The sequence below is a fragment of the Hyperolius riggenbachi genome, chromosome 2, assembly GCF_040937935.1.
Source record: "Hyperolius riggenbachi isolate aHypRig1 chromosome 2, aHypRig1.pri, whole genome shotgun sequence".
Lineage (NCBI taxonomy): Eukaryota > Metazoa > Chordata > Amphibia > Anura > Hyperoliidae > Hyperolius > Hyperolius riggenbachi.
In genome coordinates this window covers 163,586,361-163,614,020 of record NC_090647.1, presented here as the reverse complement: position 1 = coordinate 163,614,020, position 27,660 = coordinate 163,586,361, and the positions used below count along the sequence as shown (strand labels likewise).

Below are 27,660 nucleotides of genomic sequence, written 5' to 3'. Positions count from 1 at the left end.
CTATGTATGTACTAGTTGAGCGTTTTGATTGTATCAGTGGCAATTTTGCCACACTTTATTGCAGGGAGAGGAGCTTGGAGCTTGTCTGACGTTTCCTGCTGGGTCACCTAGCTACTGTAAAGCTAAATGAAGATGTATGTGGACTTGTCCATTGTATTTTCTTGCAGAATTTGCTGAAACTATATATAAGGCCATACCACCTGGGTTGGGATGATAGCACGCGTTAACTCCTGTATTTCCTTCCTCTCTGTTGTTATCAGATGGTTAGCAACACCACATACGTTAGCTGTCAGTTTGATTAGCCGTCAGTTTGTAACGGTCAATGCTAGGGATCATGGGAAAGGCAGTCCTGGTTCCAACAGACAGTTTGGCAAGGAGTCAGCATCATCCCCTCCCAACAGCACTGCTGCTAGGACAGAGTGACGAACCTAGAATTATGTCATCAAAAAAAATGAAACTATTTTAATGTATTTGCAAGCTTTATTGTCGTAGGCCTCATTTGCTCTGTGGGCCTGATCCAATTCACCTTTTCTCCTAAGTTTTCTCCTAGGAGATCATTTTTCATCTTTTGTTTAAAATAACTTTTTAGCACCAACAAAGTACCAAAAGGTAGGTGAAATAGTGCTGTCTTGTTTGCTGGTGGCTTAAAAGGCATTTTATTAATAAGATGTAAAAATATTATCTAGCAGAAAAAGTGAATTTGGTCAGGCCCTATGTGTTTATTTCCCCTCCCCTGCAATGTAGCAAAGCATTAGCCCTGACCCCCCGTGGCAATCAATGAGCTCATTATGTTTCCACATTTACATAAAAAAAATTAAACTTTTTTGTGGACACTGGGTGCTTTTACACATGTAATTGCATTTTATTCAGCTATTTGCAATGCAAAAATATGTATGAGGCAGGGACTACGCTTGTTTGAATTGCAAGCTGTGCGCTACCTAACAACGGACATGTTACGCCCGCACTACAAATGAATGGTGATAAGCAGGGCCAGATTTACCATAAGGCACTGTAGGCACGTGCCTACAGGCGCCTGATGATGGAAAGGTGGCTCACTCCCCTCCCCAAGCACCCCCCTCCCCCAGCAGAGTGTAAATGAGAAGTTACTTACCCTGCTTACTGCATTCCACTGACAAGATCTCCCTCCAGTCAGGGCCATCTCAAGCTACTTAATATTGAAGATACTTCTGGATACCTAGTACTACGGGGCAGCTGAAGCTACCTACGACGGGCAAGAAAAGTAACAGTTTACATTTTCCTAGTGAAATTTGTATTTGTCTCTGCCCACTGATGACCGGCGTTGCCCAAGGATGTATTTGGTTGGTGTTGGCTGCTCCCACTTTTTCTAAAAGGGGCCATACACTAGCCGACCAACCAACCAATCGACTATCCAATTTGATTATTATAATCGAGTTGGATGAAAATTGGTGCTGCCAAGTGCATGCCCGATCGACAAAGTGACCAATTTCGGGGCAGAAATTGGCCGTACGGTCGATCGCGCATGCCGGAAAATTTCAAGCCGAAGTTGGTTGGTCGGATGCACGGCGGTACGGCGGCCGAATTGCGAACGAGCGACGAGATGACGAAACCCCTGCCACTGCCGCTGCAATGTAAAATTGTATGTAGTGTAGTCCATTTATACATTACCTGTCCGGTGTCAGCCTCCACGTGGTTTCCATCCATCTCGCTGGGTTCCGCATACACGCCGGTGGCGCTATGTCTGACGTCACGAAGGCACATAGCGTCTGACGTCACGCCGCTAGCGTGTATGCGGCTTACCGGCTGGATGGATGGACCCGGCGAGCTGCTACAGGACAGTTAATGTATAAATGCACTGCACTACACTACATACATATATACATTTAGGGGGCAGATGCGGCGGCTCAGCCGATTCCCTGATGATTTCATGCTGAAATTGGATGGGAATCGGCCTGTAGTGTATGGGCAGATTCGACTAGAGACACATTTATCTCTAATCAGATCTTGGTTGAATCTGCCCATAGTCGTTCTAATGTATGGGCATCTTAACCCTATCCCACAATTACTCAATGACCAAGTTTGTTGACTTTGTGGTCTTTGACATCAATAATTTGCATTGAAATGAAACAAATCTTATTGGCTGTTTGTGGCTCCATCCCCTTTTCTGAATTTGAACCCCAGTCACCAAATGACCAACTATACCAGGTTTGAGGCTTGTGCCATTAACAGTAAAAGAATGGCAGCAATGAAATATTCCCCTTGAAAATCAATAGGTGAATTGTAATTGGCTTTTGTAGGTTCCACCCACTTTTCTGAATATTAATCTCAGCCACCCAGTGACCAACTGTGCAAAGTTTGAGAACCCTACCATAAACAGTGTAAGAATGGCTGCAGTTTACATTTTCCCACTGAAATTTGTGTTTGTCTCTGCCCACTTTTTGATTATGGGGATAAAAAGTATCCTCGTCAGGCTTGCCTGGTCACCTGCTATCAGTCAGGCTGTATGCCCATATGACTGACCTATAACCCAGCCCTAACGCCTGCGAAAGCTCCTGCCTAATACAAACTACAATATCCTTACAGGCAGATGTAGCATACAACCTGGCAGACAGCAATCACCAAACAGCAATGAGCAATGCAACACAGTATACTGAATAGTCACCTGAGGCCTACAGGCTGAGGCAATCCAGATGATGGCAAGGTAGCAGGTAATGGCTGAAGTATAATCGCTAGACAGATGTGTGGTCAATCAAGCCAGTCGAGTCAGTCAAGGCAGCGTTTATGCAATACTTTAACAAGCCGGGGTCGGTAACAGATAATCCAATAGAGAAGCGTGGTCACCTTCAAGCCGGGTCGGTAACAGTAAGGCAATCTGGAAGAAGCTTAGTCAAGAGATAGACACAAGCTGCAGCAAGACAAGCACTTGGTCTGAGCGCAATCTCAGCAACAAGCCCAGCATAGGCTATCATGGGCCATGACAGGATCGCTCACCATGTTCGAATACAAGGCCTGACCAATTGGAGCTTAGCGTGTCAGCTGATCAGCTGTTTACGTAGGCGGAGCGTGCACTGAGAGGCTTCCTCTGCCTGCCACCCTGCACACATGTGAGTCAGCGGCAGGGACCGCAACAGTTGTGAGTCAGCGGCAGGGCTGTCGGTGACGGCCTGACGACTCCTTACAATCCTATATGTTATTCCAGGTAATGTACTGTGTGTGTGCCAAATTTCATTCAAATCCGTTCAGCCATTGTTGCGTGATTGAATAACAAACATCCAAACTTTCACATTTATAATAAGATTGTCTTACCCGACACCCATTTTCACACTAGTCCTCCTAATGGCTTAATGCTAACCCCCTCCTGAAATCTAACTGTAATCAATCTACAATATTTAAATGACTAACCCAGGTTTCCTTGCTTAAAATGTTTCCAATTAAAATGTGTGGTTTGGAGAGGGGAATCGGTGGTGTTTATAAAAGGTAAGTACTTTTTGTTTCAGTAAATGTGTCACAATAATTTTGGGCATTAAATTATGCCAATAATGAAAATATTAGTAATCTGTTCTTACCGATATTTTCCTATTAACTTACCCATCACCAATTTTCACACTAACCCTCTCTCCTAATGCCTAATACTATCCCACCCTTCCTGGTGCCTAACCCTAAACCCCTCCTGAAATCTAATATTACCCTCCCTCCTCGCCCCATCACCAACTACTAGCCGTTTGGCTGCTAATAGCAAATCAACTAGTACTTAATGTAAGAAATGTGGCAGCTACTAATAGCCAATTAGCTACTATCCTATGCTCAACTCACTGCCTTTGGCAAAGCCAGCACCCAAGTTAACCGCTTTATCATGGAGACCTGCAGCATACGCTATGGAATGCCCCAAGTTCCATAGATCTAAGCTGGAAAAATTAGTGTATGCACATGGGGGGCACACAAGTATGTTCAGTAAGAATAAGATATGGGATAGATGCCTGAAGTGGGTGACCCTGATCTTGTGAGATAGAGATTTTATAAGAGAGGTAGCTGCCTGTGGCATAATCTGTACTCCATCTATTTGTTATAAATGCTATCTGCATAAGAAACTTTGAGGCTCCTTTTACATATTGTGCGGTGCGATTTGCACATGGCATTAACAGCTTACCGAAGCACATTGCGCCTTACCATTACATGCTTTTTGTTCACTGCATCAGACTGCCCCAACAGGGGAATCGCTCAGTGACATGCCAGAATTCCCCAGATCTGCATATGCACACCGCTACTGCCAACATCTACAGTATAAAGATTGTTTACATTGCCATTTACTCTAATTGAGTAATGCACCGTACGGTAATGCACTGCAGCCTGTGTGTCATTCAGACCACTTTTGTTGCTTTGCATCCCACCACAGGTACTGTGGCATGTCTCATAGACATTAATGGCCACTGCGACAAGCTGTGTGTAACGATTGTGGAATTCTCTCCGTGGCCAGCGCACAGGATGCGCGCTGAAACTGTGGAAATTCTCCACAAGCGTATAATCTGAGAGAACCCAGCAAAAAGTGCAATGCACCTGTAGAGAGGAATTCCTGCCGGCAGATGGAGTCGTGGAGTGCAGAGGAACAGATCCTCTGCACAGCCACAGATGCCAGATAGGAATTGTACGAGGGAAACCAAATGAGAACGCAATCGCAAGAGCTGCAATTGCCAATGAGAATGAGCACAGGGACAGAATGTACAGTATGTGTGTGCACCAATCCAGTCGCCAACCCGCGACGGTGAACACACAACAGCAGAAGCAAAGTAGGAACGCAATCGCGAGAGAAGCGATTGCCAGAAGTGACACAAGACTGAGCAAGACAGAGCACGAGAGTACCAAAGGCACAGCAAACAACAATGAGAAGATCCGGAAAATAACAAACGCTAGCTAAACGCGAACACCGCACTGATTCGCAACAGCGAACGCGTTTACGGCGCAGGCTCCACAAGATAAGCGCAACAGAGACAAGCACGCCACCCTAACTAACCAAGGTCACACAAACACGAAACAGAGAAGGCGAACGCTTGCTTAACGGTTACCTCACCGAGCCTACAGCAAGCGTTCGTATCAGACAAGACAGAGAGAAGGAGCAGCCAGCAGCAACCGCAACTCTGGCCTACACTCCCAGACAGAGTACAAAAGGAACCACCGCTGCTACCGCTAGAGCGAGTGCGATCCAGACAGACAAACGAACAGAAACAGGAATAGGTCAAATAAGATCCACCGCTCTTCCGCCAGAGCGAGTGGGATCTAGGTTCAGAGACAGGACAGGAAGGATCCACTGCTCTTTCCGTCAGAGCGAGTGTGAACCAAGTAGGGAAGCATAGTTAGCAGGATCCACTGCTCTTTCCGCCAGAGCAAGTGTGATCCAAGTTCTGGAACAAACGATTCACCATCGCCCACCGCTGGCGACAGTGCAATCGCAAGGACAAACAGAATACAGAACAGGCAGTACAAATAATACAACCTGACTGTACTAGAGGAATGCCTAATGCAGTCCCCAGGAATACTCTTAGATAATCTTTAGCAAACAATAGCAAGGCTGACACTCCAGGAGTGTTTCAACAGTAACAAACCATGATGACCAGCAAAGGATTGTGGGATCACATGGTATTTATGCTGCAAGCCTCCAAGGGAGGCGACCAGGCAATTTGCATAATCAGTATATGCAAATTCCTCAGCAGCAGAGCAGGTCTGAAGCTTGCAAAGCAAAGACAGGTCTATTATCCAGAGACCTGCATCCCACAGGCTTGAGGAATGGTCAAACAGCTGTCTGCCTGTGCAGCCAGCTGAGTGGATCATTACACTGTGGCAGGGGAAAGTACCACCATGCAACCTGATGCGGTAAGTATGAAAAAGGCCTGAAACACCAGTCCAGCTTGGACTTGAATCTATATATATATATATATATATATATATATATATATATATATATATATATATATATATATATATATATATATATATATATATATATATATATATACATTGTTCAAAAAACTTCTCTGATGTAAAAAGCAATTACAGCTTTAACCAGATTAGGGCAGATTAGATTCAGATTAGGGACTGTTTGAATTGTAGAGATGGCCCAGCCTTGGAGATCTCATGGAGAAGCACTTGATCAGCTGATAGATTTGTAAGCCTCTGATTTGCTGTGATGACCTGGTTTAACACATGATCATGACCAGCAAATCAGAGCCTTACAAATCTACCAGCTGATCAAACTGATCATGTGCTTCTCCATGAGTTCTCCAAGGCTGGGCCATCCCTAGTGAATTGTCGATCTAAGAGTGTGGTGTATTGCGTTTGGTGCCCCTGTGGGAAATTCTACATAGGGAAGACCACTCAGCCACCCAGGGATCGATTTCTACAGCACAAAAGATCTATAGGAAATGGCATGGGAGCACGCCGCATGATAGATCATGTGAATTCTTCACATAATGGTGATGGAAACTGTCTGCAGGTAGCAGGTTTACTTAAAATTTCAAGTCTAGCCAGAGGAGGTTCGATTGATGAAATAGTGTTCCAGAAGGAAGCACTACTGATATCTAAAACTAATGCCTTGGGCAATCTGGGGTTCAATTATCATAATGAAATTTCAGCTTTTTGTAGATAGTATGGTTTTATCTGAATACAATTGTATGTGTGTACTGCCTTTCCTTACATGGGTTAATGGTTTCACCATTTCCTGAGGGCTATAGGCTCGCCCCTAAGACTAGGTATATAGGTGGGTGGGGGCAAGGATTGGGCAGGTCTGAGTTTCCTGACGAGGCGTGGGATCTCGCGAAACAGCTGTTGACACAGACTCTTTTTACTCTTTGTAACCTTATTACCATGCTTGAATGAATCCTGTTTCTGAGTTCCCGGAATCCGCATCTCTTCTTTGCTAATTAAAGCTTTAACCATGTTTCTCCAGCATTGAACCCGCTCCTCCACACCTTGTCGTATTTTAATGTCCCAACAGAAAACCTCTTTGTATTTCACCACTTTCATTATTTGAGTGGATTTCACATTTACAGAATAATTATGTTGTACAAAGGGAAAACACAATACACTTCTACAGTAAAACTAAATTTGTTATCTTGACATTGAGGAACTAGACCAATACCATTGAAGGTTGCAGTTATTGTGAATAAAGGTCTTGTGGGCTGTAATCTCCAGTCATGAGGAACACCCATAGATAATTACATTTCTTTAATTTTTAACAGGATAAATCTCAGCTCTTGTTGTAGTTACACCTTAGCAACTTCATGTTAAACAGGCTCATTTTTCTGTTCCTGTCGGTTCGAGAACAGTTCAAGATTTGCTCAGCTTTTCCTGAATGGCAAACAAAGAGGTAAGCCAGAATAGTAATCGCATCTTGGATGGCAAATAGGTAGGGCTATTTTCCACTAAGTGCATTTTTGTGATGCAATTTCAAATGCTATTGGATCACAAAATGCTAGGTAGTCACTTAGCTGATAGAAACCACACAGGAATTTTTCCATTAGTGCGCTGCGTTTGCGATTTTTCCTGATCGTACATGCCTGTTGCATTTTTGTTTGTGCGCTTGAGTATAGAAGCGCAGGAAAATCACATAGCAATTGCGCCACTATGCAGCTTTTTCCCCTAATTTGCCAATTCAAAAAATAATTTCTCTCCCGCACAACAATCATGCTGTACAACTCTCTGATTGCGGAGAAATTGTAGTAGTGGAAACAGATCGCGATTCTGTTTCTTAAGGTGGCCACACACGATACAAAAAAAGATCCAATTTTACAGCAATTCACTAAAAATTAGCGTTTCTACAGAAAAATTTAAAGCTTTTTTTAAAAAAAATTCAAGTGAAAATTCCGATTGGTATTCTTGTTTTGTTCGATTTTTCTCGATTGGGAGTGGTGGAAATTTCTGATTAATTTTGTGCAAGATTGTATGGTGTGTGTGTGGTAGATTGACAATTTCGTATTGTAGAGACCCAACACATTTTTTCAGAGCTTTAAAAAAACAAATCTGTAAAAGGAAGCTAGCATGTGTAAAATCATTTATTGAAAATATAAAAGCAAATCGACTCACAAACAGAGCTAAAAGCGATCAAGTAAAAGAGGAGGTCTCCTCTGCATCCAAACGATCACTTTTGCTTTGCTTTTATATTTTCAGTAAATCGTTGATTTTACACATGCAAGCTTCCTCTAGTCTACAGAAAAGCCAGACGTGTATGCAATAAGGAATAGGAATCCGGCTTGGTCACCACTTACATGCTGTGTTACTGTCTAGATGTTTGGGGCAGCCACATGATCAGGTGATGCACTTGAAACAAAAAGAAAAACCGAGAGCCCAATATAGTGCAGTAAGTCTAACAATTGTTGGCGAAATAATTAACAGATGTGGATATACTCACAAACACGGGTTACCACATAGGCAACCACTTGAACTGCAGGTGGGGAGTATTAGAACCTGACCCCACTCAGGTTTAAGAAGTCGCTCTCTGTAGATAGAAAGAAGGGGACAGTCCCCTCCACCCAAGGTGGACTATATACTGTGCAAATTTGGACAGAGGCGCCAGGCAGGTTAAAATGATCTAAAAACAACTAAAAAGGAGGAGTACAGGTGGACAGGGACAGAGGCGCATTGCCACTATTGGACCTTTTTGAGCTTGCACTCCTTGCCTGATGAAGCGGGTTATACCTGCGAAACGCGTTGCGGAGTGCCAAAATAAATTGTTATTTGCGATTTGAACAATCTTGATTGTCCATCATTTCAGGAGGTAAGTCCACCTGTACTCCTCCTTTTTAGTTGTTTTTAGATCATTTTAACCTGCCTGGCGCCTCTGTCCAAATTTGCACATGATCAGGTGAGTGTGACCCCTACAGGTGGTGGGGATGGACAGGGGGTGATCCTATAACCATAACACAAAGGAAGGTTGCAACCCTGGTGTGAACTAAGTGGTGGTGGTGGTATGTTGCTGCACTAGATATTAGCGCAATGAGGATCTTCTCCTTGGTTTCCCTTTCATATGTGTGAGGTTCGGTGAGATGAGAGCGTAGCAGTATTGCCAGGGGGTCAAATTGAAGTTTGTGGTACTGTCTGTGTGCAGGACAGCAACTACACCAGGTGAGCGGTATTCCTGCTGGTGGTAGGATCACACTTACGCAAGGTGCCCAAACGAAGAATCATGGTGAATAGCTGCTGTGGTGGAGGGTTTCTCCCCCCCATGAGTAGCATACAGACTACGCTATGAACTTCTTTCTCCTTTTCTTTTTGAGGCCTGTGATTGGTGGAAACTTTGAGGAAAGCAGCAGACTCCTTACTGAAATTTTCAGTAGGAACTTTGTTTATTGGTTTAATTTATTTTAATATGTGTGATGTTTAGTAGACTCTTTGTTCAACTACCAGTAATTTATGCATAGTGTCGGGTCGGAAGTGCATTCAATTTTTATTGTTTTAATGCCGTAAGGGTGGTTGATGTGACACTAACTGAAGGCAGCAGGTCGAACTAAAACACTGGTTCTAGAGGAGGTTTTTAGGGGAGCGCACCAATTCACTTTTCAGCTATAAAGCCAAGTACTCACCTCGTGATGCAGGGGGTGGATCCAGCGACGTCTCCCTGACGACGATCGCTCCCCAATTCATCCGGCCAGCGGGTATGCGTGATGTTACACGACAGGCATACTTCAAGTGATTTCTGTACTTTGCGCAAAGTCGCACCACTCAACGCTCAAAAAAATCCCTGGTCGTTGGGAAAATCATCAGAAGAATCGTGAGGTGGGTACAGGCCTTTAGCCTTAAAGGACACCTGAAATGAGAGGGATATGAAGGCTGACATGTTTATTTCATACTGTACACACAGTCCCCCTACTTAAAAATGACCTGAGCAACATTTCAGAGATACTAACAAAGTTGTCTTCATGTATAAAATATACAATACTTTTTTTTGTTAAATGTTGTTTAACCTCCCTGGCGGTATGATTCCTTTTGATTTTAGTATCTAAAAGTGGTACCATTTTTTCATGTGCTATTAGACCCTAAAAGCAAGCAAAAAAATCATACCAGAAGAGAGTCTGCAGCAGCCCCAGCACTTACTCACCACCCTGGGCTCCAGTGCTGCAGTTTTCCCTCCGTCCTCCGGTTGGTGCTGTAACCCTATAGTGAGATTGCCCACTGTCGTCATGATGACAGCCGGCGATCTTACCAGGGGGATGCAGAGCCTCGGAGAAGAGGAAGAAAAATGGCGGCCGACGTCGGGATACCCGGGAGGTGAGTTGAAATGCCCTCTGTAAGCATTGTTCTGCATAGAACCTCTGACGGCGACCCCGAGCGTGTAGGTCGGGATTACCGCTATGAGGTGCGGTTTTCAGCCCCGACTTTAGGGGTTACCGCCAAGGAGGTTATTGTTATGTTATTTTATTATTATTATTATTATTTATTATAGTATTATATAACTGTTTTAAGTAGTTTAGAACACTTTTAAGCACATTGAAAACAACCAAAAAACAGTTTATACGTTCTGTCAAATTCCATAGTTGTCCGAAAGTAAATAGTTTATCCACGTTTTACCATGTTTAAAACAGGATTCCACGTACAAACAAATTCAGCTTACAAACAATCTCCTGGAACAGAACCTGTTTGTAAGTAGGAGAACGCTTGCACTGCAGAATACCGTGAACACACATACTTGGCTTAAATATGGTTCTTTATATTTATCTGTAATTCAGCTTCAAACTTAGGTTTTAACTGTATAAAATGTCATCATTAATGTTATATTATTGATTTTTTTTCTGCTTAAGTTTGAAGAAGACAGTTGGTGTGTATCCCTGTGTTAGAAATATAAACATGCCCAACAAAGCCCAAGAGGTGAGTGTTCTACGTTTCATCCAGATGTATCAGCTTTATGTTTAATCTTGTTTCTGTTCCCCAGTGGAGTATCCACAAAATGAAGCAATTCTTTGCATGGCAGCTTCAGCCTGAAAGCCAGCTATAGAGTTCAGGACTGCAGAGAGGGAATGGGCTGCCAATGCAAAGCAGCTGTCTGTAGTCTGTTAAAGTGGACCTAAACTCAGAACTCCTCTCTGCTCTAAAATATACACAACAGCATAATAACCTTTAGGCTTCTTTCCCACTAAGACGTTGCGTTAGATGCCACGTTAAGGTCGCATAACATGCCCCTAACGCAGCGCATAGTGGGGTTGAAGCTGAACGTTACATTGAGCCGCGTTAAGCGGCTCTTCATGCGTCCTGTGATGCCGTGATGCGTACTCTTGGACGCATGCGGCATCAAGTGTTCCTGCCAGCCAATCGCCGCACAGAGCAGCGCTCCAGGAAGTAAACACTGCACGTCACACCGTGCTGTGAACATTAATTAGCCATGTGCCTGGCCGCAGGGGTGCAGCTAAGGTTTTTGTGGCCCCAAGCAGACTGTAGCAAGAGGCCCTATCCTGCGCCGTGGCGAAAAATGGGTGTGGTTATCCCGCATAAGTGGGCGTGGCCATGACATGTGGGTGGAGCAGGAGGGCGGATTGGGGCGAGGCTGTTTGCGGGGAAAAAATGGATGTGGGGGTGATTGAGGCGCGCGTAGCGCGCCGAAAGATGGGCGTGGCCATGACATTGTATGGGCGAAGCTTAACCGTAGCACAGCAAATATAGCCAACTATGACCATTAAATAATAAATGCAGCAACAGTTACCCTAGACACCAGAAAATAAAAACGCAATTTGGGCCACATTTCAGCAGAAATCAAACGCAATTAGGGCACATTTTCAGCAGAAATCAAACGCAATTAGGGCACATTTTCAGCCGAAATCAAACGCAATTAGGGCACATTTTCAGCAGAAATCAAACGCAATTAGGGCACAGTTCAGCAGAAATCAATCGCAATTAGGGCACAGTTCAGCAGAAATCAAACGCAATTAGGGCCACATTTTCAGCAGAAATCAAACGCAATTAGGGCACAGTTCAGCAGAAATCAAACGCAATTAGGGCCACATTTTCAGCAGATATCAAACGCAATTAGGGCACAGTTCAGCAGAAATCAATCGCAATTAGGGCCACATTTTCAGCAGATATCAAACGCAATTAGGGCACAGTTCAGCAGAAATCAATCGCAATTAGGGCCACATTTTCAGCAGATATCAAACGCAATTAGGGCACAGTTCAGCAGAAATCAATCGCAATTAGGGCCACATTTTCAGCAGATATCAAACGCAATTAAGGCACAGTTCAGCAGAAATCAATCGCAATTAGGGCCACATTTTCAGCAGATATCAAACGCAATTAGGGCACAGTTCAGCAGAAATCAATCGCAATTAGGGCCACATTTTCAGCAGATATCAAACGCAATTAGGGCACAGTTCAGCAGAAATCAATCGCAATTAGGGCCACATTTTCAGCAGATATCAAACGCAATTAGGGCACAGTTCAGCAGAAATCAATCGCAATTAGGGCCACATTTTTAAGCAGATATCAAACGCAATTAGGGCACAGTTCAGCAGAAATCAATCGCAATTAGGGCTGCAAAAAGAAAATAATTTACTCACCTGGCAGGCTGGCACTGGCAGAAGTCTTCTCTCCCCGTCTCCTCTCCCGGCCGGCTCCTCAGGCGCGCAGTTCCCACGGAGCTCCCTCCCTGGCTCCCTCCTCCAATCTCCCGCGCTGATTCATGCAGGGCTACGGGAAGATGGCCACCCAAAGCCCTGTACTGGAGACATAGTCTCCAGAGCAGGGCTTCGGCGGCGGCCATCTTTCCGTAGCCCTGCTCTGCTCTGCCAGCCCCGCGGGGCTGCGGGGAAAAAGTGACGTCACGCCAACGTCACGGAGCCGCCGAGGCCCCTAAGATCTTGAGGCCCCAAGCGACCGCTTGGTTCGCTTTATGCCTCGCGGCGCCCCTGCCTGGCCGAGGAGGAGGAGGGGAGACCTCCTCCTCCAACATCACTGAGCATGTGCAAACAGTCTAACGCGGCTTAGCCGCTTATAACGCACAGCATGCAGCACTTTGTTTTTACCTGCTGCGTTACACACTGTAACACAACGTGGGCACTGTGAACAGCCCATTCATTTTTTATTGCTGTGCGGTGGGCTGCGTTACAGGCTGTACTAACGTGCGCCTGTAGCGTCCCACTGTGAAAGCAGCCTTAAACAAAAAAACATTTCTTTGTTACAGCTGATACAAATCCTAAAATAAATCTGTATAGTTTCTATTTCCTCATTCATGGAAGCAGACATATTGTTTACAGCCTGTACTTTCAAATGGGCGTATCTGCCATTGGCAGTCATGTGACACAAGGGGGAGGTCAAATTACAACTAGTGATTAGACACAAATGAGGGGGAATTACAGAGGCTAAACTCTTTAAATACATACAGGGTGCAAGAGTTCAGGTCCACGTTAACCCCCTTGGCGTTATAATTCTTTACAGATTTTAGGGTCTAATAGCAGTGCAATTTTTTTGCATGTTTAAGATCCTAAAACCTGGGAAAAAATCACCCTGCTAGGGAGTTCAGCAGCCCAGCACTCACTCCTCCCTGGGATCCAGCACTGCAGTTTTCCCTCCGTCCTCCAGGTGGCGCAGTAACCTATAGTGAGATTGCCAGCTGTCATCATGACGGAGGTGCGGGGACCCCATATCGGAGCTGCGAGAAGACTGAGGATGGCGGTGTGGGAGCGATCCATGCGTATGGGGCTGGAGAAAGCCCCAGGTATGTATAAATGTTTTAGTTAGAACAGCTCTGGTACACTTTAAGCCACTGCATACACATGCACACATGCCTGCAGGCTTTAAGAACTTAAAGTGAACTCGAACTGATGTTAAAAATGTACCTCATGGACTATGGGAGGCTGGAGGAAGCCCCAGGTAAGTTCAGAAAAAAAATTAACATCAGTTCAGATTCACTTAATTCCCTCGGACAACAGTTTGGGGCTAAGTGCTGTACAGGCTAGCAATGTGTTGTGCAGCACTGAGTGGGCGAGTTGAGTAGGGGAACAATGTGCTCAGCCAAAACAAGCAAGTAAACATGCTTCCCACAGCAAACAGTCATGTTCAATTTTCAAGCAGTTCTTATGCCTGGTACACACCATAGAATTTCCTGTCAGACAGATGGGTCAAATTGATTATTTCCGACAGGTCTGATCTGATTTCCAATAATTTATGATTGATGTTCCGATAACTTCCATACCAAATCGATCAGTAAAACTATTGGAAAACAGATGGGACTTTTTGGAAAAATCAATTTGACCTGTCTGACAGGAAATTGCATGGTGTGTACCAGGCATTAAAGAATTACACATTTCTATTTGCCTTCCCCTCCTCAGGTCGTAGTTTGCCAAGAAATCGGGGGCCCATAAAAATCCCCATAGCATTGCATTAGCAAGAGCTTTTTCAAATCACTAGCGATTAGAAATCGCTCCTAGTGGGTTTCTGGCCTAAAGCATGCCTGAAGTAACATGTAGCATGAATAGGGCAGGTTTCAGACCGACTGGGGCCTTAGGTAAAACCAAAAAGGGGCCCTTTGACCGGAACAGTGTAGCAAACACTGTTAGATTAGAAAAAAAATAATCAAAATCTATTAAAAACTAGCGTTTGTCAATCAACTTTAATTGAAATATAGATTAAAACTTTGTGGCCTTTCACACCTTGCAGTGTTAAATAAAGAGAGACTGAAGTCTCGCAAAATACACATTTTTCTTTAAAAAACTCTTCAACATCAATGCCCTAACTGAAATGCTGCATCCCCGCAGCTGAACACTCAATAAATCACCCCAAACTCCCCGGGGCACATTGCGGGGAGCGCTTTCGTGTAGAGGCAGAGCTTTGGGCAGTAGCCCTGCCTCTACACGCGTCCATCAGCGCGGATCGCCGCCTCCACCCGCCCCTCTCGGTTTTCTTTCACTGAGAAGGGCGGGGGAGAGGCGGCGCGGCGATCAGCGCAGATTGACGCGCATGGAGGCAGAGCTACTGCCCAAAGCTCTGTCTCCCCAGGCAGCAAAATACACGACCAGGAAAGTCGGGGATTTTCGCCCCGGAAGTTTGGGGTGATTTAGTGTTCAGCCGCAGGGATGCTGCGTTTCAGTTAGGGCATTGATGTTAAAGAGGTTTTTAAAAGAAAAAACTGTATTTTGTGAGATTTCGGAGTCTCTTCAAAGAGAATCTGAATTCTAGTGTTGGATCCCTGTTATTAGTCTCCGACCTATGAGGGTCCAGCGCTGGAATGTGGGCACCATAGGGGGAACGGGAAGTCTCTATAGGACCCAGAGCCGTCCCTCTCCTTAGGTGAGTATTTTTTGTTTGTTTTAAAACAGCTACAGATTCTGTTTATGACTGCAGCACTCTATTGAAGAGTGCATACTGGAGCATGCCATACCTCTCCCTACCATGTACAGTTTGTATAGCAGAGTATTTCCTGCATTGTCACTCTCCCATCTGCTCTCCCACTACTGAGAGTCATGATATGTACAGGGGTCACATGACATGCATTAGTGGAAGGGTGGATGAGAGTGTTAAATAGTACTATAGCACACCTCCCAACTTTTTGAGATGAGAAAGAGGAACACTTAAGTCATGCCACTGCCACACCCCTAATCACGCATACCATAAAGGTTTCATAAGAAAAATATGTTGTTTTATAATTCAAACCACACTGGTCCTTTCTATCCTGGTTCAGTTTCCTTCATATTAACATTTTATAATTAGTAATATATCAATTTAAAGGATGGGAAAATAGTTTAGAGTCAAACACATTTTTAGTAGAGAAATATGTATATTTACATAGGAAGAGGGACAAAGTCCTGAAAGAGGGACAAATGAGGAGGAAAGAGGGACAGAGCTCCCAAAGAGGGACAGTCCCTCCAAAATAGGGACAGTTGGGAGCTATGCTATAGGTTGGATAAGGTAGCTCTGCACTGGAGGGAATTCATAATTCTACTTTTACATGAGAGGCATGCTTACTATGCATGCTCTGCAGTCATAAGGGCTACAGCAATTGGAAATAAAGTGTGAAAAATGCACCAGGTTAAACCCTAGATCAGGGGCATAGCTAGAAATGACTGGGCCCCATAGCAAAACATTTTTATGCCCCCCCCCCCCCCCCACACGAAGCATATAGGTTAGCCAGACATGGGTGCCACAGCCCCCCCCCCCCCAGCATATAGATTAGCCAGACATGGGTGCCACTTCCCCCCAGCATATAGGTTAGCCAGACATGGGTGCCACTGCCCCCCCCCCCAGCATATAGGTTAGCCAGACATGGGTGCCACTGCCCCCCCCCAGCATATAGGTTAGCCAGACATGGGTGCCACTGCCCCCCAGCATATGGGTTAGCCTAGGATGACCATATTTTGATTTCCAAAAAAGAAGACGATCACAACAGCATGTGAGCGTGGTCATGGGTGGGGCCAAATATACAAGACCTTAGCAGTGTGCTGTCCAACTTCTCGGGCATGGAGGGCCGTTTTTTTTTTCCAGACCACATGGTGGAGGGTCGGCCGACCACAAAATGCAATCTTATTGGCAGCAGATTTCCCCACAAAATGCAATCTTATTGGCAGCAGATTTCCCCACAAAATGCAATCTTATTGGCAGCAGATTTCCCCACAAATGCAATCTTATTGGCAGCAGATTTCCCCCCAAATGCAATCTTATTGGCAGCAGCTTTCCCCACAAATGCAATCTTATTGGCAGCAGATTTCCCCACAAATGCAATCTTATTGGCAGCAGATTTCCCCACAAATGCAATCTTATTGGCAGCAGATTTCCCCCCAAATGCAATCTTATTGGCAGCAGATTTCCCCCCAAATGCAATCTTATTGGCAGCAGATTTCCCCACAAATGCAATCTTATTGGCAGCAGATTTCCCCACAAATGCAATCTTATTGGCAGCAGATTTCCCCCCAAATGCAATCTTATTGGCAGCAGATTTCCTCACAAATGCAATCTTATTGGCTGCAGATTCCCCCCCCCCCCCATCGGCCCCCTCGCACCTCCGTCCACAGACCACAGCAGCCATACTTACACATTCCTGCTGCAGCTTGCCTGGCGTGGGGTCGGGTGATGGGTCGGGTTGCTCCACTCCTCCTCGGGTCCAGGGCATGCTCCGGCTCCAGTCGCTCGCTGCAGCACACTCTGAGCCTCTGAGGCAGAGGCAGCCAAGCCAGTCCGTGGTCCGCTCCCTCTCCGTGAGGCCGTCGCCACGTCACTCCTCCTTCTTCCTCCCTGGCTGGCTGGAAGCCGGAACTTTAGAGTAATTGTCGGCCGGCTGCCAGGGAGTATCAATGCGCGCCGGCCAAAAGTAGTCCCCCTCCTCACACCAGCCAGGCAGCCACTTTAAGAGAAGAGGGGGACTGAGGGGGTCGGGGGGGGGGCTCTTTTATAATTATCGGGGGAGAGGGGCGCCCGGACCGTACCGGCATCATAATAATTTAAAAAAAAAGTCCTATGCTGAGCCACGGGCCCCCTGTGACGTAGGGCTGCCGCGGGCCCCATAGCAACCGCTATGGTTGCTGTACTGATTGCTACAACCCTGCCCTAGATGGGTTGGGAGCAGATAGACGGTTCACAAAATAAGTGGTTACAGATCAGAAAATGTCCTCAGTACAGGTCTCTGGCTGCTAACTCAGGCCTGGCAGCACTGTGCTACAGAAGCATGGAGAAGTGAAGGTTCAGCCAGAAAACAAACACTGTTCTCATCGGATGCTGTCCCTGGACTTCCAGAAGCAGGAGTTCCACAGGAAACCCCTACTGATTGTTCCCAGCACCCGGCCAATCAGACGCATTCAGAATGTCCAGAGAGCAGAGCTGCTAGAGACAACCTCCTGTAATGTATAGTTATAACCTCCCCTATAATGTATAGCCATTTTAAAATCAAAAGAGCACCAAAGGGTCCACCCTCTATACAGAATAAGCTCTCTATTGGTCCTGTGCTGGTAATAATCACTTCTATAGATGCTTTGAATAATGATAATCACAAACTGTTCCCCATCCCCTTTTTGTACCTCTGTCACTGTGGTTGTCCTTGACAGGTTTTGGTGCGCCATATCAATTGTTATGTATAGAGTGCTGGGGTGGCCCCATGTAAAACTTGCACCGGGGCCCATAGCTCCTTAGCTACGCCACTGCCTCTGTCACAAAAATCTTAAAATTTAAAATATATGTAAAACATATATAAATAAGAAGTACATTTCAGCAGAGTAAAATGAGCCATAAATTACTTCTCTCCTATGTTGCTGTCACTTACAGTAAGTAGTAGAAATCTGACATTACCCACAGATTTTGGACTAGCCCATCTTCTCATGGTGGGTTCTCAGTTTTCTTTATTTTTAAAAGCACTTAGTGAATGGCAGTTGCTCCGTCCAACTGCCCAAAAAGTGTGCAGCGAGCAGGGAGGCTGGCCAGCATCTTTACAGTATATAGATCTTTTTCAGGGAATGTTTTTATAAAGAATAAAGGCCATGCTGAGAATCCCCCATGAAGAGTTGGACTAACCCAAACCCTGTCGGTAATGTCAGATTTCTATTACCCACTGTAAGTGACAGCAACATAGGAGAGAAGTAATGTATGGCTCATTTTACTCTGGAAGTAATGTACTTCTTATTTGCATGTGTTTTAAATTTTTGCGACAGTTCCTCTTTAAATGATTAAAAACCTGCTTTAGTATTTTATCTTGAGAGAAAGCCATGAGTTGACAAACCCAGGAGTGATGATGAGAGGGATGGATGAGCTGCCTCTCACCACTCCTCAGCAGGCAGTGCACACAGATTTTCAATAGTTTCCAAGCTGAAAACTATTGAAAATCTATGCAGTGTGTGGAGGGGTTTGATCACATACTGTAGATCCCTCTCTGCTCAGATAATGATCTGAGAGGGATCTATCGGTAGGCTGCATCGGACAGTGTATAGCCGGCTTCATTTTCTCAGCAGTTCACATAAAGAGTAGTGATGGTCATGTGTAGGAGAACTTACAGAGAAGCATATGATTTGTTTGATCAACTGACAGATTTGCAAAGCTCTGATTAGCTGTGATCACATCCTGCTTTAGCACATGATCACAACTAGCAAATAGGAGAATTACCATAGTTTTCGGAAAAAGTCAGTGCGTCTTATATTCCGTAGCTGTGGCCAGGTGTCTCCCCCACAAGCTCCATCTCTTCTGGCATTCTCCTTAGCTATATAAAGATGCCTCTGATGTACATAGAAGATGACACAGCTTATAGACTCGTCCTCCATGGCTCACTGGTGTCCTCCAGCACTTGTGCCATCAGGATACGCATGACATGCGCAGCTAGAGGACACCAGTGAACCCGAAAGTATTAAAGTGGTCAAGAAGGACGAGTGTATACAGTGGCAGCATCTTCTGTATACAGCGGCTGAGACGGATGAAGGAGATGGACGGAGGACTGTGAGCACGTCGCTGGATTGGTAAGAGCATGTAGTTAGCTCTGAGTGTAGTCAGTGTAGATGGTAGTGTAGTCAGTGTAGCTGGGAGTGTAGCTGGGAGTCTAGTGAGGGTAGCAGGGAGAGTAGTCAGTGTAGCTGGGAATGTAATGTCTAGCTAGGATACAGTTTGGGGAGAAAAAGGTCCATAAGAAGCCCAAGCACCATAGATGCACCCAGTTTAGTATTTTCTCTTTGCCCTATAAACCTAGGTGTGTCTTATAGTCTGGAGCATCTTACAGTCCGAAAAATGCCTCTATCACCTGATCAAACTGGTCACATGCTTCTCCATAAGTTCTCCTAGACATAATTATCACTTAAAAAAAGGAAGAAAAATATTTTGTGTATTCTGGAAATTTTCAATTCATGTTTCAGGATGCAGTGATTAACCTAAAGACCATCAAGGATCTTGGGAACCAGCTGGGGTTTGAATGGACAATAGTGGCACAAGAACTTGGCTTCAGCAGGCCTGAGATTCGTCAGTTCCATACAGCATCAATGGAAAAGAAGGTCCAGGCACAGAAGATGCTGGAGTGTTGGTAATTACAGCCTCTCTGTGTTTATCTGTGTGTTGCAGCTTACTCTAGGAGCAGCTTGCATTTATAGATAAGAATGCTTACTGCCAATGTTACAAGCAAGCTTTTTTTGAGAAGAAAGTGTTGATGCAAAGCATTCACACATTCAACAAGAGAAATAGCCAGACAGATGTGATGTCTTTAAACAAGCCAGCAAAAAACACTATTTGTTGTGTGTACTAACGGCTTTAATCAGTGGTTACCTGTAACTTAATGGGCATTTCACACTTAGCGCACCCAAGTGACTGATTACTGCCCAGTAATACAGTGCTCTCTTCTCCAATGCAGGCATGCTTTCCTGTGACAAGTCCATATACCATGCATGAACAGAACATCAGTAGATTTCATCAAGTACACCATTGCACAGGTCACCCTGTCAAATCTAATAAAGCAGAAATTATATTTTCTTGTCTGTCAAAATAAGGGCCACATGTCCAGCTTTCCAAATGAGATGCAAACCATGGGTGGAGAATGCTCCCTGTGGTAACACACTGTAACTGCATGAAGCAGTTTTCTATGGCACCTGGTAGCTTGGACACAGGGGCTTTGATGTATTCAGTGGCTTTTTTCAGTTTCAACATGTAACAACTAATCACAATTTTGAGCGTTAAAGTGGCCATGCACTCGTTAGATTAGCAGCAGATAGATCATCAGATAGATTTCTTATCTATCTGACGTGTTTAGGAAATTTTTTTACTAGGAACAGATTTCCAATAGATTTCAGTATGATAAATCGGTCTGATGGCATTTTTTTGCCATCAGATTTCCATTAGCTCCAATGCAAAATGATAAGCAATCTCAATTGATCGACCTAGATTTTCCAGTATGTCAGATCGATTGAAATCGATCGAAATCGGCTGCAAATCGATCGGTCAATCGATTTGCGATCGATCGATTTGCCGCTAATCGGCTCAGTGTATGGGCCCCTTTAATGTGGTCAGGAGAGGTAAAGGTTAGAGATAATTCATAAGGGTAACCAGGGCCGGTTCTTAATGAAGCAAGGTGAAACATTAGCATCAGGTGGCAAAGATTACAGGGGCAGCATGTTTGTACTGTGGTTACACTAACAGCATGCAGTCAGAGTGAGAGGAGAGCGAGGTGAAGAGGTCATTATAGGGGAAAGGCTGCTTGTTATGCTGTGTGAGGAGTCTGACAGTGAGTGAGGAGGGGGGAGGCAGGAGAGCAGCAGTGTTTCATTTGATCTGTACAGCAGATGGGAGGAGGTGGCACTGCTGTCCTGACTGAGGAGGAATGGAGTGGCTGAGGGTGAGCAGGTTGTTTGTCACACTGTGCAATCATTCCAAATGGGGGGGGGCATTCTTACAAGTTTGCCTCAGGCAGCAAAAAGCCTAGAACTGGCCCTGTGGGTAACTAGTGAATCAGCTGTCTACTGTACATCTGCTTGTTCAGTTGTAGACCCGCCTTCTGCTGTTCAGTATGGAAGCCATGTTTGATTGGGAACATGGACAGAAGAGAACACAATTGAGGGTGCTACTCTGATCTGTATTTGAAAGCTGTATTTAGAGTCATGCAGCATATCACACTACTTGTGTACAGCAGTTTTTGTTTAAAGTGTACCCGAGGCGATATGAGACATAAGATAAATGTGTATTCACAGTGCAAAATATTAATAACTAGGCTATTTTACTTGTTTTATTTTGCTGCCTGAAAGAGTTAATTTCTAGGCATGGAAGTGACAGTTTCTGCCTTGTTGGGAATATAGTAAACAGAATACAACTTCTGAGACCCAGGGAGAGATAAAATACATTAACTATTTACCTTTGTCTAACTCTGAGACATGTAATAGGCGGTAACTGATTGGAGAAAGTAAAACATTCAACCGACTTTGTAAGCGTTTAAAAGAAAACCATGGGATAGTTAAAAAAAGGTCATTTTTGGGAGCAGGAAGATAAATACAGTTGTTTATCTCATCAGTTTATTTTCACCTCGGGTTCACTTTAATGCTCCTGCATGTCTTTTTTCCTCCATGCACTAACGCTTCATTTTACGGTTGTGAACTCATACATGCCCAGTTCAAATACACGTGTTCGCAGCACCAGAAATGTGCTGGTTTTCAGTGAGTGCAATAAATGATCCTGGTACAGATGAGCTCAAAACTACTCTGGGATATTCAGGTATAGCCAATTAAAAAAGGGACACACTTAAAGCAGAACTGAAGCACAAAAAAAAAGTGTTTCACTTACCTGGGGCTTTTGCCAGCCTCTTGCAGCCTTCCTGTCCTGCACCGGTCCTCTACAATCCTCCGTTCTTCTGCCGCCAGCTAATTTTGTTACCTCCGACTTGTAAGTCGACGGCAACTGCGCCAGTGCGGCCCTGGCCAAGCGTAGCTTTCTTCGCATTCCCGTCCGCAATAGTGTCTCACTTTTAGCGCAGGACGCTTTTGCAGATGGGAACGTGAAGAAAGCTACGCGTGGCCAGGGCTGCGCAGGCGCAGTCGCCGGCAACTTACAAGTCATCAGGAACTAAACTAGCTGGCGGCGGGAGAATGGAGGATTGTGGAGGACCGGCGCGGGACAGGAAGGCTGCAAGGGGCTGGCCGAAGCCCCAGGTAAGTGAAACACTGTTTGTTTGTTTTTATTCTTCAGTTCTGCTTTAAAGTGGACCAGAACTCTTGCACAGGACAGAAGGAAAGCATGAAGAAATGCATCCTGCATGTATTGCGAGAGTTTAGCCTATCTAATTCCCCCTCATCTGTGACAAAGCACAAGTTGTAATTTGATCCCTGAGCTTCGTCAGCTGAGTGAAAAGGTAAACACAGAATGTTAACAATATGTCTGCATCCATGAATGCAGGAAGTAGACAAACTGCAGATTTATTGCAAGATTTGTATCAGCTGTAACAAAGAAATGTTTTTCATTAAAGCTTATTATGTGAAAGGTTGTTGCAGTCCAGTAGACTGGCACAATAAATTATTTGATCATCTCAACTGATTCCCAGATGTGTATGTTTGGAAGGACAAAGGAGTAATTACACTTGGTCATGTTTTTCAGGGTCGCTTCAGGGAATTTGATGTACTCCAGCACTTCTTTTATAGATATTTACAATTAAGACACTGTGTCCGAGCTCAGTTTCCCGACCTTATGTTACAATTTTCTGAGCACCCCTTTATTGGAGTTCTTAGAGCTCAAGGCATGCAGTGGCTTATCTCATCCCTTTATACCTCTCTCATCCATGGTGTATTATTATTATTTATTGTATTTATAAAGCGCCAACATCTTACGCAGCGCTGCACAATAGATAAATGGGTTAACATACAGGTAGAACATACGGAAACTCACAACAAAACAAGATCATGCAAATGATTTGATAACAATACAGTATCATAGGTCAAAATAGAGACTGTTCGAGTCTACAAGAGGGGTGGTTGCGAGTAAGATTGCATAATCAAGCTGGATACGTTAGGGAGGAGGGCCCTGCCGGAGGCTTACAATCTAAAGGGTGGGGTGGAGACAATAGGTGCGTCTTTTGAGAGGGGGTCTAACAGAACATATTATGGTGCTGGTGTAGGGGGGTATGCGAGCGTGAAGAGGTGAGTCTTGAGAGCTTGTTTGAAGGAATTAAAGGTGGGGGCGAGTCTGACGGCTGGTGGGAGAGAGTTCCAGAGAGTAGGGGCGGCCCTGGTGAAGTCCTGCAATCGTGCGTGTGACTGAGTTATGCGTGGTGCGACTAGGCGCAGGTCATTGGAGGATCGGAGGGGGCGGGCTGGTATGTGCCTGTAGACCAGATCAGAGATGTAGGTTGGGCAGGTGGTGTATCGACACCTTTATCTGACAAACTTGAAGAGGTATATGAAGGCTGCCATATTTATTTCCTTGTAAACAATGCCAATTGCCTGGCAGCCTTGATGATCTTTTGACATAACTAGTGTCTAAGTCAAAACCCAGGAACAAGCATATGACTAATCCAGTAAAACCAGAGTATCCGATCTGCTGCATGCTTGTTCAGGGTCTATGGCTTAAAGTTTCAGAGCCACAGGATCAGGACTGCCAGGCAGGCAACTGGTATTATTTAAAAGGAAATAAATATGGCAGCCTCCATATACCTCTCACCTCGGCTTCCCTTTATTAAAGAGAAGAGGAATGTGCATATAGCTGATATAGATGAAGAAGAGTGGGAGGATGCCATGGCAACACCTGCCCAGGTTTCACCTGCAGCAAATAAGCTTATTAAATGTTACATTCTACAGCAAGCTTACCTCTACCCTCAGATCCTATCTAAATTTAATAGACGCTATTTATCAAATTATTTCAAGTGTGGTCTCTGGAATGTCCCCTTTTGGTACGTGATGTGGGAGTGTATACCAATACTGTCCTCCTGGACTCAGGTGGCCAGGTTTCTATCACAATTAATAGATATTCAGGTGCCTAGAGACGCTAAGCTTTGTGTCCTGGGCATCCTGGAAGAGGGACTGGGAACTAAATTTCAAAAAATATTACTGAAGAGACTTTGTTTATGGCTGGAAAGTTGATTGCCCTTTACTGGATGGCTCCCACTATTCCTTGTATCACGCAATGGCTACAGCGGATTAACAATGTCCTACCTTTTCATAAGCTGGTGTATATGCAGAGAGGATGTGCTGCAAAATACTTCGCGGTATGGGCTAACTGGCTGGATTCCCTTCAGACATCTGTACCGGTAGTCTAATGAGGTATTGGAGAGTAGAGGAATGACATTTGTGGAACTGATATGTGGGGGACATCAGCCTTGTATCATTTGGTTTCAGTGTTGTTATTTATCCATATACCAATCTTCCTGTTATCGGATTGACAAGTCAAGTCAACTGGAATTGCTACTTTATTGTAATATCCAGACATTATATCACTCCTGTTGTGGTCAACTGTATGGGTCATATGTAAATACAGTGGAAAACAAACGTTTGCTTTCTTAAAACAGAAAGTATTTGCGATAATTCAGGTTGGAGTGAGCTCCGAGATGCACGCCTAGGAGTTCTGGTTCACTATGAGCTTGCTAGGTACTTTGTACCTCTATGTAAATACAGTAAAACCATGGACTGAGAATAACTTGGTTTAAAGTGAACCCAAGGTGAAAATAAATTGACGAGATAATCAATTGTATTTATCCTCCTACTCATAAAAATGTCTTTTTTTTCGATATCCCATGGTTTAAATTTTACATTTTTAACATTTACAAAGTAGATTGAATGTTTTATTGTCTCTGCTCAGTGGCAGGCTATAAAGTGTCCCAGAGTTAAATACATGAACTATTGACCTTTTTCTCTCTCTCCCCTGCCCTCAAAAGTCATATTCTGGCAGGAAATTTTTATAAATTGTAATTTGCTTATCGGTGAGGTTTACAGTATTCCTGACAAGGTACTGACAAGACAAAAGCTGTCGCTTGCCTGAAGATAAACTCTTTCAGGCAGCAAAATAAAAAGTAAAACAGCCTGGTCATTATTATGTTTTGCACTGTATATACACCTGTTTATCTCATCATGTCACATGACACCTCGGGTACATTTTAAGAGCACTTTGCAATACAAGCAAAATGTTTTGTGAAATTTTGACTTGATATACAAGAAATGTCTTGATATACAAGCAAAAAAAAAAAAAAGTATACATGCATCACGTCATCACAACTGAGCCAATAGCTTGTCTCCCTTTGCCGCTGCAGGGTTGTGTTTAATTGTACTTGATCTGAGTGTAGAGACTGTGCAAAGTCACATTTCCATGAAATCCTCAAAAGTAACGGTCATTGGATAACTTCCTTGTTAAAGCCACACACACAAAAAAGGGGGCGAGCCAACAGATGGCAATGATTCTGTTACAGTGAAAGTCTTGTTTACATGTTTATTTTATACTATTTTACTATAACTGTTTTTAGATTGTGGAAGGAATCAACTGGGTTTCCATTCATTCTTATAGAGAAATTTTCTTTGATATAAGAGTGCTTTGGATTGCAAGCATGTTTCCAGAACGAATTATGCTTGCAAACCAAGGTTGCACTGTACTGTAATTGATATCACTCCCCAGAAATTCATTGTAATATTTGATTGTACCTAGATTCAGATTTGTATTTTGTTAATTTTATTGACTGACTGATGACTTGCTACTTTGTCCCATGTTTCTAATAAACATGTTTAAAAAAAAAAAGGGTTATCATGCTGTTGCTTATCTTTTAGAGCAGAGAGAAAGTTCTGAGTTCAGGTCCACTTTAATATTGCAATTTTATTAACAGTTCAGGACAAGTACTATTTAAAAGCTGCAGTGTCTACCACAAGCAATTCCATGTTACAGGTTGTTGGATTTCATCTTAGTCATATTGAAAGCTGCACTGTTCCATTTCTGTCACTGAATTCATACGTCTAATTGTTACATTTGTTATTTACTTACTGACCCCTTGTTTTCATGACTACAGGTATGAGAAAGCTTGGAACGATCTGAACAAGACAAAGATTCTCCAAAATGCCCTGGAACGTGCTGGCAGGAAGGATCTGGCCGACAAGCTACGCTGCCTGCATTGGGGACATCAGAAGCTCAGCAGAAGGGTGGAGCTTCCCTCAGCTTTCCCCTTCCTAATCACAGTGCATAAAACAATTAATAACAAAGAAGGCCTAAAGAAAATCAACCAGCTCAGCCGCAAATATATTTAGCCCGAAATTCCCCACATCATTCCATATTAATGCAAACAAGGAGATTGATCGCAAGAGATTTAATTTTGAGGCTGAAGCCCAAAGCTTAGGCCTCTTTCACACAGGAGGCTGAACTGTGCGTTTGTCGGGCAGTTCAGCCTCCCATCTGCTGGCCATCAAGACCCTTCTGGATGCTAGTGAAAGCAGCCAACTGGCAGCGTTTGACATGCAATGTGGTTACTCAACAGCAAGAAACCAAATCAAATCATGCCCGAGTGTGGCCACACTTGGATGTGTCTCCATACAACGCCCGTCCACTGCCCATGCCAAGTGTTAGTAAGTGCCCAAAGCTGCTGACAGGCATTGAATTCACCACCTCCAGCTGTCCGTGTGAAACAGGCCTAAAAGAGCGCACTGGCATTAACTTTTGATGGCCCAAAAAACCCCTTCATGATAGTCCAGGCCAACAGCCTTATGTCTGTTCAGGCAGCCTTCTGCACAAGGCTTGGTTCACAATAGACCGTATGTGTAAATGGTGCGGTAAAAACATCCACTCAGGACCTGAGCTGATGTGCTGGGGCCATTCACACTGACTGCTGCGTTTGCATTGCCACTTGCCACCCATCCATCGCTTTTCTCGTCTTCCACACAGTCCTTGCTCATCCAGAGACCAGAAAGCATGGGTCTTTCAGTTGGTTTGTAAAAGAGTCCTGAACTGCAGCCTTGGCATATGTACCTTCAAACCATGTTAGTTCAATTATAGCATAATAAAGCTGAGTACTGTATGATATTCTTTTAATTTGCATTAAAGCCCTAGTTCGCACATGATTTTTGACGTAAAGCACCTAATAATTATAGCCGTGGACGCCCTTTAATGCAAGGAAAGCATCCAAGCCCACTTTAAATGCAGATATTGGGCTTGATTCACAAAGCGGTGCTAACCTAGTTAGCACGCCTAAAGACTTTTGGGCGTTATAAGCATTGCACTAAGTAGGTTAGCACCTCTTTGAGGGAAAAACTCGCGCGCAAAGACTGGTGCGCGCGAAACGTCGCATATGGTTTAATGACATTGCGCGCGTAATTT

The 27,660-nt window shown here is 44.3% G+C and overlaps 1 protein-coding gene across 2 annotated transcripts; it reads left to right on the top strand.

Moving 5' to 3' along the window:
* Positions 1–121: 121 nt before the first annotated feature.
* Positions 122–27,660, top strand: LOC137545972 (uncharacterized). 2 transcript variants are annotated; one of them, XM_068267815.1, is made up of 5 exons: positions 122–419; positions 7,262–7,336; positions 10,764–10,830; positions 19,767–19,930; positions 26,363–27,660. In XM_068267815.1, exons 1-5 carry the CDS (start codon positions 211–213, stop codon positions 26,595–26,597), a joined length of 750 nt encoding a protein of 249 aa, XP_068123916.1. In that variant the 5' UTR covers positions 122–210; the 3' UTR covers positions 26,598–27,660. The 2 variants fall into 2 exon arrangements, with proteins under 2 accessions (XP_068123916.1, XP_068123917.1); XM_068267816.1 differs by having other exon boundaries at positions 333–609; positions 7,209–7,336.